The sequence below is a fragment of the Lepisosteus oculatus genome, chromosome 13, assembly GCF_040954835.1.
Source record: "Lepisosteus oculatus isolate fLepOcu1 chromosome 13, fLepOcu1.hap2, whole genome shotgun sequence".
Lineage (NCBI taxonomy): Eukaryota > Metazoa > Chordata > Actinopteri > Semionotiformes > Lepisosteidae > Lepisosteus > Lepisosteus oculatus.
The window spans coordinates 11,764,512-11,778,335 of NC_090708.1; the positions used below are offsets into that span (position 1 = coordinate 11,764,512).

At 38.6% G+C, this 13,824-nt stretch overlaps 2 protein-coding genes across 2 annotated transcripts; both read left to right on the forward strand.

The window, feature by feature from the left end:
- The first annotated feature begins 189 nt into the window (after positions 1 to 189).
- Positions 190 to 3,662, forward strand: mterf4 (mitochondrial transcription termination factor 4). The gene is made up of 4 exons (XM_015361103.2): positions 190 to 267; positions 814 to 1,255; positions 1,779 to 1,963; positions 2,889 to 3,662. Exons 1-4 carry the CDS (start codon positions 244 to 246, stop codon positions 3,270 to 3,272), a joined length of 1,035 nt encoding a protein of 344 aa, XP_015216589.2. The 5' UTR covers positions 190 to 243; the 3' UTR covers positions 3,273 to 3,662.
- Positions 3,663 to 9,750: 6,088 nt separating this feature from the next.
- Positions 9,751 to 10,773, forward strand: LOC102687176 (probable G-protein coupled receptor 148). The gene has a single exon (XM_006637763.2). It carries the CDS (start codon positions 9,751 to 9,753, stop codon positions 10,771 to 10,773), a length of 1,023 nt encoding a protein of 340 aa, XP_006637826.2.
- The last annotated feature ends 3,051 nt before the right edge of the window (positions 10,774 to 13,824 follow it).

The following is a 13,824-nucleotide window of genomic DNA, read 5'->3' on the forward strand; positions in this document are numbered from 1 at the left end:
GGATGAAAACTACCGGTTTCATAAGGATTAAAAACGTGTTCTTCAACAAGTTGCTTAAAATTTCTGCTTGTGTTGAAAATCTCGTTGTGCATGAACGCTATATATACATGAATAAATATTACATATAGGTTCCATGCTGCGGTCTTACCCAAAGCTGTGATTCTATAGGCTTCATTCTTTCGTGTGGAACCAATTTCAAAAGGCATCGGGTTGCTAGGGGACTGTTCAGGAAGCTGTACAGCAATGAGTACAATTCTGTGGCGGCAGGTTCGATATGTTTATTGTCCATTCTTAAAAGATAATGTGTATTATTACAGAAGTTTTAATGTTAGATGAAGTTATGATGTCTTTTTTGTAGAAGTCAGTTTTTTTTTGAAGATTTTAACTTACGATTCTTTTGCAGTATCTTTGGTAAAGATTCTGAACGATTTGATCAATTAAGTACCCATTTGTACTCTATCCGCGTATAACCGAGTGATATATTCACTTTTTGGTAGCTTTTAATTATTCCTTTAGCAATAATAGCCTAATGTAGCGGCCAGTCTGAAATTCTAAATGCAATCGAATTTGTATACAATTTAATTCTGATACAAATACGCGTGTGAGACGCTACTAGTTAAAAGTAGCCCACTGCATATCCCCAATTAAATTGACATTTACAACGGAAAGCAATGTAATTTGGGGCCTTTGAGAAATATTTTGGTTTTCTGAGGAAGCACTTTATGTAGAATATTTCCTTGAACACCCTGAACACAGTAAGAAAGTACACACTTTACATTAATTTTTAGGTAAATGGTTCTTTTTTTTTTCCAGGTGCTCCGTTGGTCCATTCTTAGAAAAACACGCGTTGTACATCGTTCTGAGCTTCAGTGCCCGGTCCTAAAAAAATGGGAGGGAGGGCACCCAGTCGCCTTGTGCAGAAAACTCTGCTCCAGTTATGTGGAGGGACGTGCATCAGAGCTGCACAGACAAGAAGTGTCCCCTCAAGGCCAAGAGGGCTGCCAGGAGACAGTACGCTCACTGATTATTATGGGATTCACCGAGGCCCAGGCCACCGAGGTTCTTGAAGGACCAACAGGCAACCGAGTGGGTGTGGCTGCTAAGCGCTTTGCCATGCTGTCCACTCTTGTGGCCCTGGGCCTGAACCCTTCCACCATCTTGAAGATTTTGAGCAAATGTCCAGAGCTGTACCTGGTGAAGGGAGCCCAGATGCAACAGCGCATAGACAACCTGCGCAGACTGGGGCTTTTAGAAGGTGTGTGCTCGGTAGTTCTGATTAATGTATCGCACTTTTGTTTCTGTGATGTTTCACTATGCTGTGTTTCCCTGTTTAAGCAGTAAAAAAACCAAGGCAGTCTGGATATTTGAGATACACTAGGTCATGACAGCTAGCTCTAGTCCTGCAGAGCCACAGTCCAGGAAATCTTAAACATCACCCTTACATCATCGGTTTATACAGATTTGGAGTGTTTGAAGAATTGGATCAAGTAAATAAATTAATTGGTGCAGGTAAGCTAGAATGGGGCAGCTGTTTTCCTTTAATAGCTGCAGGATCGTTGTTTTTTCTATTCATGTGATCCAATCCTTAATTGAAAGAATCACTTGCATGCTTCAGTGGTCAGAATAATATTTTTCATTTACAAGCTGGGGATTTAAGGTTGTCCCACTAAACGTGTGGATATTGGCACTTCCAGGATCGCTTTGACACTAGGGTGGCTAGAGGAGGGACAATATCCTGTGCTCGCTGGCTTTTGTTAACTCATCCTGATTTGCCCTAGGTAACCTTCAGCGTGTGATAAGCCACTGCCCACAACTCCTCACCCTCACCCCCAAAAGGGTGAACACTATGGCTCGATTTCTGCAAGAGAAGTGCCATTTCACAGGGCAGCAAGTCACAGATATCCTCCGTGATTCCCCAGCCACACTACTGGAGGACATGGCCCAGGTGGAATACAAGTTTCAGGTGAGATCCTCAATTGCTGAGATAATACACTGTGTGTTTTATAATATAGTATACTATATACTATAGTTTTACACTATATACTATATAATGGGTTTTAATTTTTCAACATCTCTGGATTAAGACAGCCTCGGCACTTAGGGTTGAATTTAGTGGCTTGTGGGCCTTGAGACACAGTGATCCCGTTGCATTTCCCAATCCCAACCATCACTGCATAAACAGGAATCCTCATGCGTCACTCCAGCTGTTCTTGCATTCTCTCGTAGAAATGTTCCTATTCTCTGTGGCTGGTACATAGTTAGGAGAAGGTGATCTTGAGGATGAATGCAGTCAGTCATATACTGTCAGTGTATACAGTATGTGCAGTTTATAAACGTGGAGTCTGTCTGAGGTTTGACTCTTACAGCTTTGCTTACGGCCACCCATTGAGCAGTGTTTCTCAACCACCAGTGCGGGACAGCCTTCTTGCTGGTCTGTGTGACTCAAAATTGATAAAGGAAGGAAGTCAGTTTTTATAAATGAATGTGAACAGAGAAGGATGTGTCACTCGCTCTTGATAGAAAGCATCCAGGCCATTAGCTGGACTTACAATGGAATGTATCTAAAACATAAAGAATCCGCTCATCCCTCCAGGCATTTCACAACTCAGTAAATAAGTGATATTCTTGGTTAAATATCTGAGGGGGTTATTTTCTTCCTGATATGTATACACAGGGGTAAATTCTTCATTTTCATGGGATTATTATTTCAAAACATGGGATTGTATAGTAAAGTTTAATAAAAAGTGGGAAGTCGGTGTGCAGATTTACTATGGTACATTTATCAATGTTTATTCCCTGTTTTGCTGCCTGGCAAGGTGTTTGGGAAAACACTCTTGCTGTGGGCAGTGTACTTGGGTTCACGTTGTTTCCTTCTCATCACTCTGCAGTATGCCTATTTCCGGATGGGGGTCAGACATGCAGAAATGCTCAAGTCCGGGCTCTTCCGAGTCTGTCTGGATGAAGTGCGCTTCAGGCACGCTTTCCTGGAGCGCCTGGGACTTTACCAGGCTCCCGACAAGAAGGGGCAGACGCGTGTTGTCAATCCCAAGCTGAAAGAATTCCTGCGGGTCTCGGAGGAAACCTTTCTCACAGATGTGGCCAGGGCAACGCAGGAGGAGTTTGAGGTCTTCAGGAAGCTTCTGGCTCGAGAGCTCAAAGAGGAGAGTCAGGAGGAAAAGGTGGAGTCGGACAGCGAGGGGGAGGATGAAGAGGAAGGCTATGAGAGTGAGGACAGCGATCACACGGGTTACAGGAGGACGAGAAAGAAATGACACCATCAAGCTGGAATCAAGAATATGATTTATATGAAGAATTCAGAGTGCAGAACACAACAGCCCAAAAATGCACCACAGTGCTGATGAGTGCTACAAGAGACAGATATGTGTGATGTATGTGTAAAATGCAGATTTTCCAGTTGGTATATGTATATAAAAGCATGAGAAATGCTTTTGAGAAAGACTGAGGCAGCAATGTTGTAAGATAACTTTCAATTCCTGCTCTGTCCCTTGTTTTTTTTCCCCATCCTCTTATACATTCTGCACATCTGAAAGGATGCACATTTGACATTCTTTAGTCACTTTGCAAATTGTATATTTTAAAGCAGATATTAACGTGCTTGGATGTTTCATTATACTAAAATAAACAATATCTGAACTACAATATTCATTCATTTTTCTGTCTCTTCCTTTGATGGAACTGAAAACAGTGGAGAGAGTGGAAATGTCATGCTGCAGGGATATGTAGTAAAGACAGATTTGCATTAAAAAGAAATGAATATTATTTCAGCAGCAAGAACCGATGAGAACTGCTGAGGTGTGTCATCACACTTCATCGTCCAGTAGGGCTATAATATATGTTGTCAACATCATGTTGCCTGATGGTAAATTCATGAGAAGCTGTCTATACAGACATCCTTTTTATGACTGAAACAAGTTGTATCATTCTTTTATTGTCTGCTGTATAGAGAACAGAGAGGAAATTTACAGTAGATGTTAATATAGTCTAGTGTATAATAGAAAATATACATGCATTTAGAGGACTACAGATATTTCATTTAGTAGAATTTACTATTTTTCTACAATACAAGAAGGTAGTTCTCCAAGTGTTTTTGATCTTTTTAGTACCATTTAAATGTGAATGTTAACATTTAAATTCAATTAATCTGACTGTTATATGTGACTGAGCAGTGTTTTCCTACTTATTGCTTCAGGTTTTTTCTGTCTTTCAGTAGCTAACCCTTGAAAAGTTTGAACCATTGTGAAAAGACATTTTTTGCAAGTTGAAGCTTCTGGGATTTAGTGTATCACATTATTCTGAAAAAGGATTTTCTTAAGAACTCTCACCTCCACAGAAAAATAAAAGAACTCAAAGTCACAGGTCAGACTCCCTTTCCTCTGCCCCACCCCAGTCTTAAATTTAAGATCTTGAGTCACTTGACATTGGTGACTTCATTGCAGGGCAAGCTGGTGAAGGGGCTGTTCTTCACTCCTGGATGAAGTGGTTTCCATGTATTATCCATTGTCCACTCATCCATATAGCATTTTGTGATCCTTTGGCATGAAAAGTTCTATGAGCTTTAATCAATCAGTTGATCTGAGTTGGTTCAGTATCATCAACCTGAAAATCGTTATGTGAACACACCAAACGGTGCCAGAATTAATCATTGTAAAAACATATTAAAATAGTGGACGTTTTCCAGAAGCATTGTAGACATTAAACACCAATGTCACATGTACTACACTGTTTAACTAAGCTTTGCTTTATTTTTCTTTCTGTGGCCAGAAGGATTCTATGGACAGTTGGCATAATAATTACCTCTGTTGGTTTCATTACAGTGTTTTTACGGCTATTTCTGTTGAGGTGAGTCACGAATAGTAAGAAAATCTGGAAGACATGAGGAAGAAGGACGAGACCGAAGAGTAAGAGGACTTAAGAGGGCTTTTGTGATTAAATGTCGTGCATTGTCTATCTTCTGTTAACCACATAAAGAGAAATTTCCAGATTGCTTTGTTTTCATTAATGATCCTGTTACCATGGTAGGTCTGAATTGCCTTCTTTTCCTTCCAGGTGATCTGATGTGTCAATAGAATGGCTATCTACTGATAAGAGCAACAGCTCCAGCCTGGAGACATTGACGTTCAGATGCATTAATGTAATGGGTGCCTCGTACTGAAGTTCCCTTTCCAGCAACACTTAAAACCAGGTAAGAAATAGTGTCCCGGCTTTTTTTTCCACTTCAGGTATGGAAAGAATAGAGAGCACCGTAGACTTTATCATTAACATATGCATGTGTGTCAATGCAGTTTGTACAAGCTCATTGATTGTGTACTGTGTGCTTTTAAACATCAAGGACTGGTATGTCATGAAAGAGGGAAATACTGTCTGATGAAGGAAGCTACTACTGATGACACCATTCATCACAAAATGCATGAAAAACTTTGTCGCGTTAAACTTGTGTGAATTCAAACCTGATAAACAGCAGAGATTACCGTCTAGGCCCTTTTGGAGATAAATGCAAGAGTGTGAAACAAACAACCATTTCTGCCAGTATTAGGCAAACCAGTTATTTTTAACAAAGTCATTTTCAAGTTAAAGCTTAATATCGAGGTATTTGGATTAACATTACTTATTACTGTAGTATTAATTATTACTAGAGTAGTCAAGATCTGCAAGTCTTTTCACAGCAATTCATACTAATCAACAAAAAGCTTGTTAAGGCTTTTTATGCCTTTTTTCTTTTTCATAAAGGAAGGAAAGAGAATGGTCTCAAGGAACACGTACATGAAAATGGGATAAATAGCAGCTGAATTCTCATTTGAAATTCCCGTCATTTAATTGTCCTGTATATTTGTCAAGGCTTTGGTCTTCATGTATTAAAACACTCAGCCACACAACATGCTACAATCAAGTATTTTTATTTGTACAATTTATCTTGGCATTTGTCAGAGCCCTCTCCATTGTCAACAGAGATATAAATACACTCTAGCTTTTACACATTAATAAATGAAATCCATACACACAAAACCTAGCAGTAAAAAGGAACCAGGCAATATAGTTGTTATGGAATAAAACACTGTGGTATGGAATGAAGTGAAATTAAAACAATATTTTATAGACTAGATTTTTAACCAAAGTAGATCTTGTAATAGCCCTAAAGTTATAATCAGAGATATAAAGGTCTATTTGATCTTTCTGTAAGGTATTCATGCTTTACAAGTAAATTAATTACTTGGTGACTGGAGAGGTTTGTGTAATATTGTTGAATTTATAGGTGCTCTATTCACCATACTCTTCAATTCAACTTTACTTAAAGCTACAGTTTACAGATGTAGAGAAAAGATAGGAATTAAAGACTGTTCTCATCACAAACAACAGAGAAAAAATATGTGGTTATTTGATTTTTATTATCTATATTTTTAGCTATTTTATGGAATATCAAAGAAAATTTGTTTCTGCATTTTATGTGCGTTTGGAGAATTGAACTCATGCCTGCTGATTAACATTCTCTGAGCTAGCATTATTAACAAGATTTTATTATCATAAAAGAGAGCCTAAGCTACAAAATATACCCTCACAGTAACACTATCTTAAATGATAGATAGAAATATCCGGTTGTTAAACATCTCACATCTGAGTTATGTGTTAATTATGGTAACTTTTCCCACTTTGAAAGGTGGCACACAGTCCAAGTTATGTCCTAAATATTAAAGGTCTCTAGCATCTTAAATGATTAGTTCTTAGTTCCCCATTATTAAAGAACAAACACCTGCTATCACATCTGCAGAGATGACTCAGCTTTACATACATAAAAGGCAGCAATTTATTGTTTTGATATGTATGTGTGTGATAGTTACAAATCGTAATCATGGAAACACTGACAATTTCAACTCCTCTGAAACAGCTTTACATTCATTACACAGTAAAATGGCTGTGAATGTTAATGCTACTGAGTGGGGATAACTGCTGTACTGTCAAGTAATTTAATTATTGGAAAATACTACAGGGAGTTGTGGGACAATGGAATGAGCTATTCAGCTGATACCCCTGCGTTTTTCAGTAAGCAGCTGAATGAGATACGTTGATCAGTTAACTACTAATTACCCATTGAACTAGGTGGGCTGAATAGCCTCCTCTCGTTCTTGTGTTTTGTTGTAATATATATCAAAAACTTTGAAATAAAGGAATTCAATATTTCAGCTGGATCATTGGAAAATGAAAACAATGCAGAATTTCAAAGTTGAAAGTAAGCCTTATCCATTGTGAAAACCATTTTTAAAACCTCCATTAAATTATACACTGTAAATTTGAGCTGAGATACTCTATCACAGATGAGATAAGACCCTATACACACTGTATCAGTGATTGCTTGTATATTTGTTTAACATTCACCAGTTAATTAAGATATAGGTTGTCTCTATACAACGATGGAGGTCAATCTCTGATTGTGCCTGATCACTGCAGGAGAACCTAGTTACTCCACTCAATTGAAAATAAGGCACTCTGGAACTGAAAACGGAAAGGTTCTCAAATGGAGTAGCTTCATGCTTAGAGAACCACATATCCTCTTAACTTAGAGTAGGACAGCTGAGAGAAGTGGAATTGGAGAGCACTTGGCAATTGCACATTCAGGTGAAAAAAAGGGGAAATAATTTTAGATTCTCAACTGTAAGAAAAAATACCTCCCCATCCTAACATTTCACCCATCACGACAGCAGAAGAGATTGAAAGCTGAATGTGTGGTTGTGCTACCAAACCAGAATAACTCTTCTTTGTAAATGTTTCTTGACAAAACCTTTGTTTTTTATTGTTTTTTTGTTTTTGATGGTGTAAAGCATCCTCACCCCTGTGTCTGTGGGAATGTCATTGCCAGTCCTCAAAGACCTTCAAGGCTTTTGAATTTTGATATCTTGCTTAACTAAGCATTTCCCTATACTTTGGGATAGGAATGTGCTCCAGTAATATACTTAGTTTAATTTTAAGTTGATACGGTGACAGTAAAAACGTACTTGAAGATTGGCCCTATGCATCATTTCTAATTATTGGCTGTATAAGGAAGAACATATCTAATCATTTGGAACAGTAATAAATAGTGTTTTATCCAAGGTGTCAACTCCTACCTACATTGATTTATGTAATTACTGTAAAGAAATAACTAATTACTGTTACTGAATCATTTTGCAGCTACTATGTGCACTAAATGCATCTAAAATTATGGAACCAATACTACTATTTTGCAATTCTTACACATCTTTCTTAGACTTGTAATAAATAAAATGCATTTGATCACAATTAGAAGTGGTTTTATAGTGTATTCTCATTAGTAGTATTTTAGCACAACTGACTGACATGCATTTTCCTCCCAAAAATCATGTTCTTTTTCTTTCCCATGGAACTAGATAGGGCTTAAACAAAGCAGTTATTTTATTAATGGGGTGCTACACATTTTATTTCTCATTTCAGTGTGACCGAATGTGCCGTTCTTCCTTTAAATCTACAACCCTGTGATTCTTATACACGTCATAACCATCTAAAATGTTCCTCTTTGAATTCTCAGTTGAATAGTACAAAAAAAAAAACTTGAATTGGTGGTTCCAGTAGTTAACTTATTAAGTAATCAAGGGCTAATCAAGGCTAAAACTCTGCCTGTACCCTGTGACAAAAAGGACCATCTGACACCGCAGTCCAGACAAAGATGGAAGGGTTCTCTTTGGACTTGTTCTTTACCATTTGTTTGAAGGTTAAGAAAACAGCAAACAATGACATTTGATGCAGTGAGCAGTAAAAAGATCGAACAAATACAAAGCTTGAGGCTGAGGAGTGTTTAACAGAAAAGGCTAAACAGATGTCAGAAGATAAAGGTCATAGCCAGTTAAATAAAGAGTCAAATCTCATAAATAACTGGTGTCAAATAGCAGCTTGCTGTTTAAAAATGTGGAATAATTGATAAGTTCACAGTTAAATGCTCAGTTGCAGTACAAGATATACTTGTTCCTAACATTATTATTCCTCTTCCAGGTTCGTTGGCTGGGCCTGTGTGTGATGAGCTCACTTACTGTAACAGAAGTGTAAAGAAAGGGGATGAGTATCACGTAAGTCACTCTGTAGGTAAGTTGGACATATGATCAAAACCCATTTTTCCACATTCTGCTGTCAAACTGATAGAATTTATTTAAAAAAAATAAAAGATTTGTTTAAATAGTTAATAAATAGATTTAAATAAATAGATTAAATACTGTAGTTTAGTCTAAATCACCCATTTTGTCCAAATGTTATACAGTCCTGTGGATAGAAAACGTGGTTCTATTGCAATCACTAATAGAATGCGGTTCTATAGGTCACATGTGACCTTGTGATATTTCATAATGCCATAATTTCACCTCAATCCATCACATACTAATCCTTTAGAAGTAGCTAGACATGTAAAAAAAAAATTACTACCGGTATCACATCATCTTACACATCATGGTAGCAGTCAGAAACCATGTGTGTCTGAATTAGAAAACGTAAAATAATTCCACTTCTGGGAGTTAGTACTTTTTTAGGGGGATGTTATCTTGACTTGTGTCACTGTTGTCTTTTTACAGGAGGAAGCTGAAAGAAATGCTAAAAATATTTCTTGAGAGCAGGGGGAAGCTACAATTACAAATTATTTGTAAATTGGGTTAAATACATTGAAAAACGTGAAAAAAAAACTTGATGTGATACACATCACTAATCACAGGGGATTTGCTTAACATATAACTGTAGGAAATGGTCAGCTGGAACAATTCAGCCAAGGTTCTTTGGGATCCTGTGGTGACGGAGACGTTTAGGGGAGGACTTAATGAAAGCTCTCAGAATTCGGAATTGTGGTTTATGACGCTACGCAACTGGCACCTACAGCTGTTCCTCATCCCCGCAGCCATCTTTACCACCCTGACCCTGACCATCAACCCCCTCCTGCTTATCAGCATCACCTCGTCCAGGAGTCTCAGGCAGGAGACACGCTACATCCTGCTGGCCAACACCTTGCTGGCTGATGTCCTCTTCCTGGTCCTCAACCTCTCCATTTCCATCTGTAACATGACAGGGCAGCAGCTTCGGAAGCAGCTATGCGAGGTGCTCATAGCAGCCACAGTCACGGCCTACTGCGGCGGGGTCATGACCATCACTTTCATGGTCGTTGACACTTACGTGGCTGTCCGTTGGCCCTTGCACTACCAGAACCTGCTGCCCACTTCCAGGACTAAGAAGATCCTGGCTGGGGTGTGGATCTTGGCAGCCCTGTATCCTACAACTGTGGTGATCATCTTGGAGACTCTGGACGTTAGTTCCCAGAGGAGGCAGAGAGTTTGCCTCATGCTTATGACGCTGGGATCCGGATCTTTGGGAGATGCAATGATCATAGGAGTCCATACCTACTTCTCTCTAGGAGTCGTGCTCTGCTCTTCCCTGATCCTGTATTGCTACATCCACCTCTATTTCGTCACCAAGACCGCCGGCATCTGGCAGAGTCGCTATTCCAGGGCCAGGGTAACTCTTCTCGCCCATGCCGTCATGCTCCTGCTCTATTTCGGCCCAGGCCTGGTCTTCGCTGTCGAACTCATCCTCTTTCACCATCCCTCAGTCAGCATGGATGTCAGGGTTTGGGTGAACATCACAAATTTCAACCTGTTAATGCTGCTGCCCAGAGCTTGCTTCCCTTACCTGTATGGCCTGAGATACCGGGAGATCTCAGACACTCTCAGGGGGCTCTTCCACAGACGGAAGATGAGCCAAATCAGAGCCGCATAGTTGCCACTGAAACTTAGCAAAGTTACCAAACTGGAAAATGGTGACAAATCCCAATATTTCCAATGAAGAAATGTATGAATTTTGGCAGTAAAGATAATTGTAAATATATAAGAGATCGTTTTTAAGAAATATATAAACCTGGTATTACAAGACATGATTCTATTTTAGTGTTTACAAAAATGTATTATTTTCTTCACAACCATATATACAGTATATAATATGGTTCTATACAACCATTATGTTTCTGCCTGTATCATAATTAAAATTAGGGCAAAATTATAGAAGTATGGCTTTGTTTTGCTTTTTAATTTAAAAATCTATAGTGATTCCATTAAACAGCTTAATATTAAACCCTTTAAGTAATCAATATAGTACTTAAAGATACATGTTTTGTGCAACAGACGATTAACCAGTGGAATTATAATCAAAATACAAGTCTGGAACATGCAGGACACTATAGTGTAACTGCCTTATATTGCTCACAACTGTAACTATTACTTATAAAGCTAATGCCATTTTGATTATTTTTTTTACTTTTAAAGCTTTTTGAGTGTAACACGTGTATTTATTTCTGGCAAGCCAAAGGAGTTTAAGTGTTTCTATATTTCTACACCAAACCTACTTACACTGCAGTGCTTGTTTGCTCAATCATTCTTGTTGCAGCCATGAATCTATGCTTTGCTGAAGATAATCTAGCAAAAAAGGAATTATGCACAGGAACTGTTGTCTTCACCTCTGAGTGAGAAGCAGCAGGTTTAGAATATTTTACCCTGCTCTTAAAGTAATTGAGCTCTTAGGTTTAAAGTAAAACTCCAGGAGCTGCTGTTGTCTGTTTACAAAACATATTTTGCTAAACAAGTATGGTGAACCTTAAGTAACACAGTACAATGCCATTTTACTTGTCATTTGCTCAGAAGTCGGCAGTCGGAAACAATTTTAGTCTGCACAAATAAGGACCCTGTCTTTTTATTGTCAACAAAAACTATTATTATTATTATTATTATTATTGAGTTAAATTAGGAAAACATTCAGAGGTTGGTAGTGGAAGATGACAGCATTGATGACTTTTAATCTTTTACAAATTGTGCTTTCTGGTATTCATTCTAACAGCTTTCTAAAAGTTGCATTTTCCGCTTTTCAACGCATATTGGTATAATTTAATTATTTTGGCCTGTACTGTAAAACCTGAAATGCAGTGCATCCCAAGGAAAGAAAGCAAATGGCTTATCCAAGGATGCCATATTATTTTGAGTTTATCCTGCAGGGTTTATCTGGACTCCCCTTTTGAACAAAGACTGGATGGTCAGAGAGAGTTCCATGCATCTGAAGCCATACAGATAGGGCGTCAAAACCTTGGGCAAAGGCAGCACTATATTGTTAATGACCATGCTCACATAAAGTACAGAAGTACTGTCTATCAGTTTATAGGACAAAAGAATCTTTTGGATGATCAGGAGGACCGTGGGAAGAAAGTAAAAAATGAAGATTACGGAGTGGATGGAAATTGTTTGCCTGGCCTTGGAAGGCATCCCGTTCCAAATCCCTGACTTTCTGGTCTTCGAGACCAACAGATAAAAACATACAAAGATTAAAACAAAACAGGAAGAGCACAGCACCACCAGGGTGATGTAGTTAACTTCTATGATGGCTGATGAGGGCTGAAGCAGGTAGATCATGAGATTGAAGTAGCAAATTGGGATTTCACACACGAAAGCATGATCGTTTGAAACAGCCAAGAATGAGATTAGGGGGACTATGGAGGACAAGACCCAGATAGCAGCTATAATCTTCACTGCTCTAGAGGGAGTGATGATTGAGTTGTATTGCAGAGGCCAGTTCACAGCCAAGTAGATGTTCACCCCCATCACGGTAATGTTTAGCACTCCAGAGAAGAACACAACCAACAGAAGTCCTAGAAGAATGTCGCAGAGCTTAGCAGGAAAAAACACAGGAGAGATGTTAGTTGCCGTCACAGTGAAATTGATGGAGCAGTAAAGTAAATCGATGATTAAGCTGTTGGCCAGCAGCCTGAATCTCGTCTCCTGGTGGAGGGCATGACTAGAGAATATCGCAAAAAGGGTTACTGGGTTTGCCAACAACAAAGCAAACTGAAAAACCGTTGCAGGAATGACGAAGTATTTTCCAGTTCCAGAGACTATAATTTCGATCCATCTCTTCAAGATCCTATCATTTGCATGGATGTCCGACAGACTAGAGGTATTCCAGGAGAAATGATCCACGAGATTTTTTGAGAAGTTGAAAGCAATCTTGTTTATCATGGTACAATTCATATCTCCCAGTGTTCGTATAAGCACTTCTGGCTTTTAAGATTTGTCCTGTTATCCTTATTTGTTAGAGGGTCATTGAATATCTTCAGCTGCTAAAATTGATCTCTCCCATAATTTCATCATAATTGATCAGTTATGGTGAACATTTTTGCAAATGCTGTTCAGCTATTTTTCTAGTCCATAATTCTTCACCGGAGATGCTCTTATAAAAAAGGCTTGATGGATGGTTGTTCTCAGTGAAAAACACTAAGATAGCAAAGCCTAGTTTTCCTTATCAGCTTTGATAAAAATGTCTTCTGTTGTCGAATTGATTTTTTTGAAGAAATACTGTGACTAAAATAATTTTTGGTTATAATAACTTTTGCCCACGCACCTTATTTTCCTCTAGATTTCAGCTTGGTAGCTTCTAGTCCTGTGAGCTCTGAGACTGTAAGGCACTTGTCTCAAAGTCAGGTATCAAATAATGATTATTTTCATTGCTATTTTTCCTCGACAAATAAATATAGACTGGTTGCCAGGTGCCTTAGATGTTTTGATCACATTTACGCTGGTATTCTTCATCATGTTTCCTCATAAAAACAGAGGGAGTGTGTCTTTGTGCTCCACACTGGAATGCAGTGCTCGAAGCAGAATCTAAATGGATATGTGAGGCAGTGGTTGTTTCAATCAGATACAAAAGTGAGATGGCTAGGAAGAAGTACACACTGTAGGTTGTAATTGATTAGAGCAAGCCTTCAGACATGTCACAATGGGAGTGAAAGGG

What these genes read in the sequence shown, in the direction of transcription:
- mterf4 (XM_015361103.2), top strand. Translation starts at nt 244, where the DNA reads ATGAGTACAATTCTGTGGCGGCAG. An exon ending in CAGACTGGGGCTTTTAGAAG is followed by an intron (nt 1,256 to 1,778) that starts GTGTGTGCTCGG and finishes GATTTGCCCTAG; the next exon opens with GTAACCTTCAGCGTGTGATA. An exon ending in AGGTGGAATACAAGTTTCAG is followed by an intron (nt 1,964 to 2,888) that starts GTGAGATCCTCA and finishes ATCACTCTGCAG; the next exon opens with TATGCCTATTTCCGGATGGG.
- LOC102687176 (XM_006637763.2), top strand. Translation starts at nt 9,751, where the DNA reads ATGGTCAGCTGGAACAATTCAGCCAAGGTTCTTTGGGATCCTGTGGTG.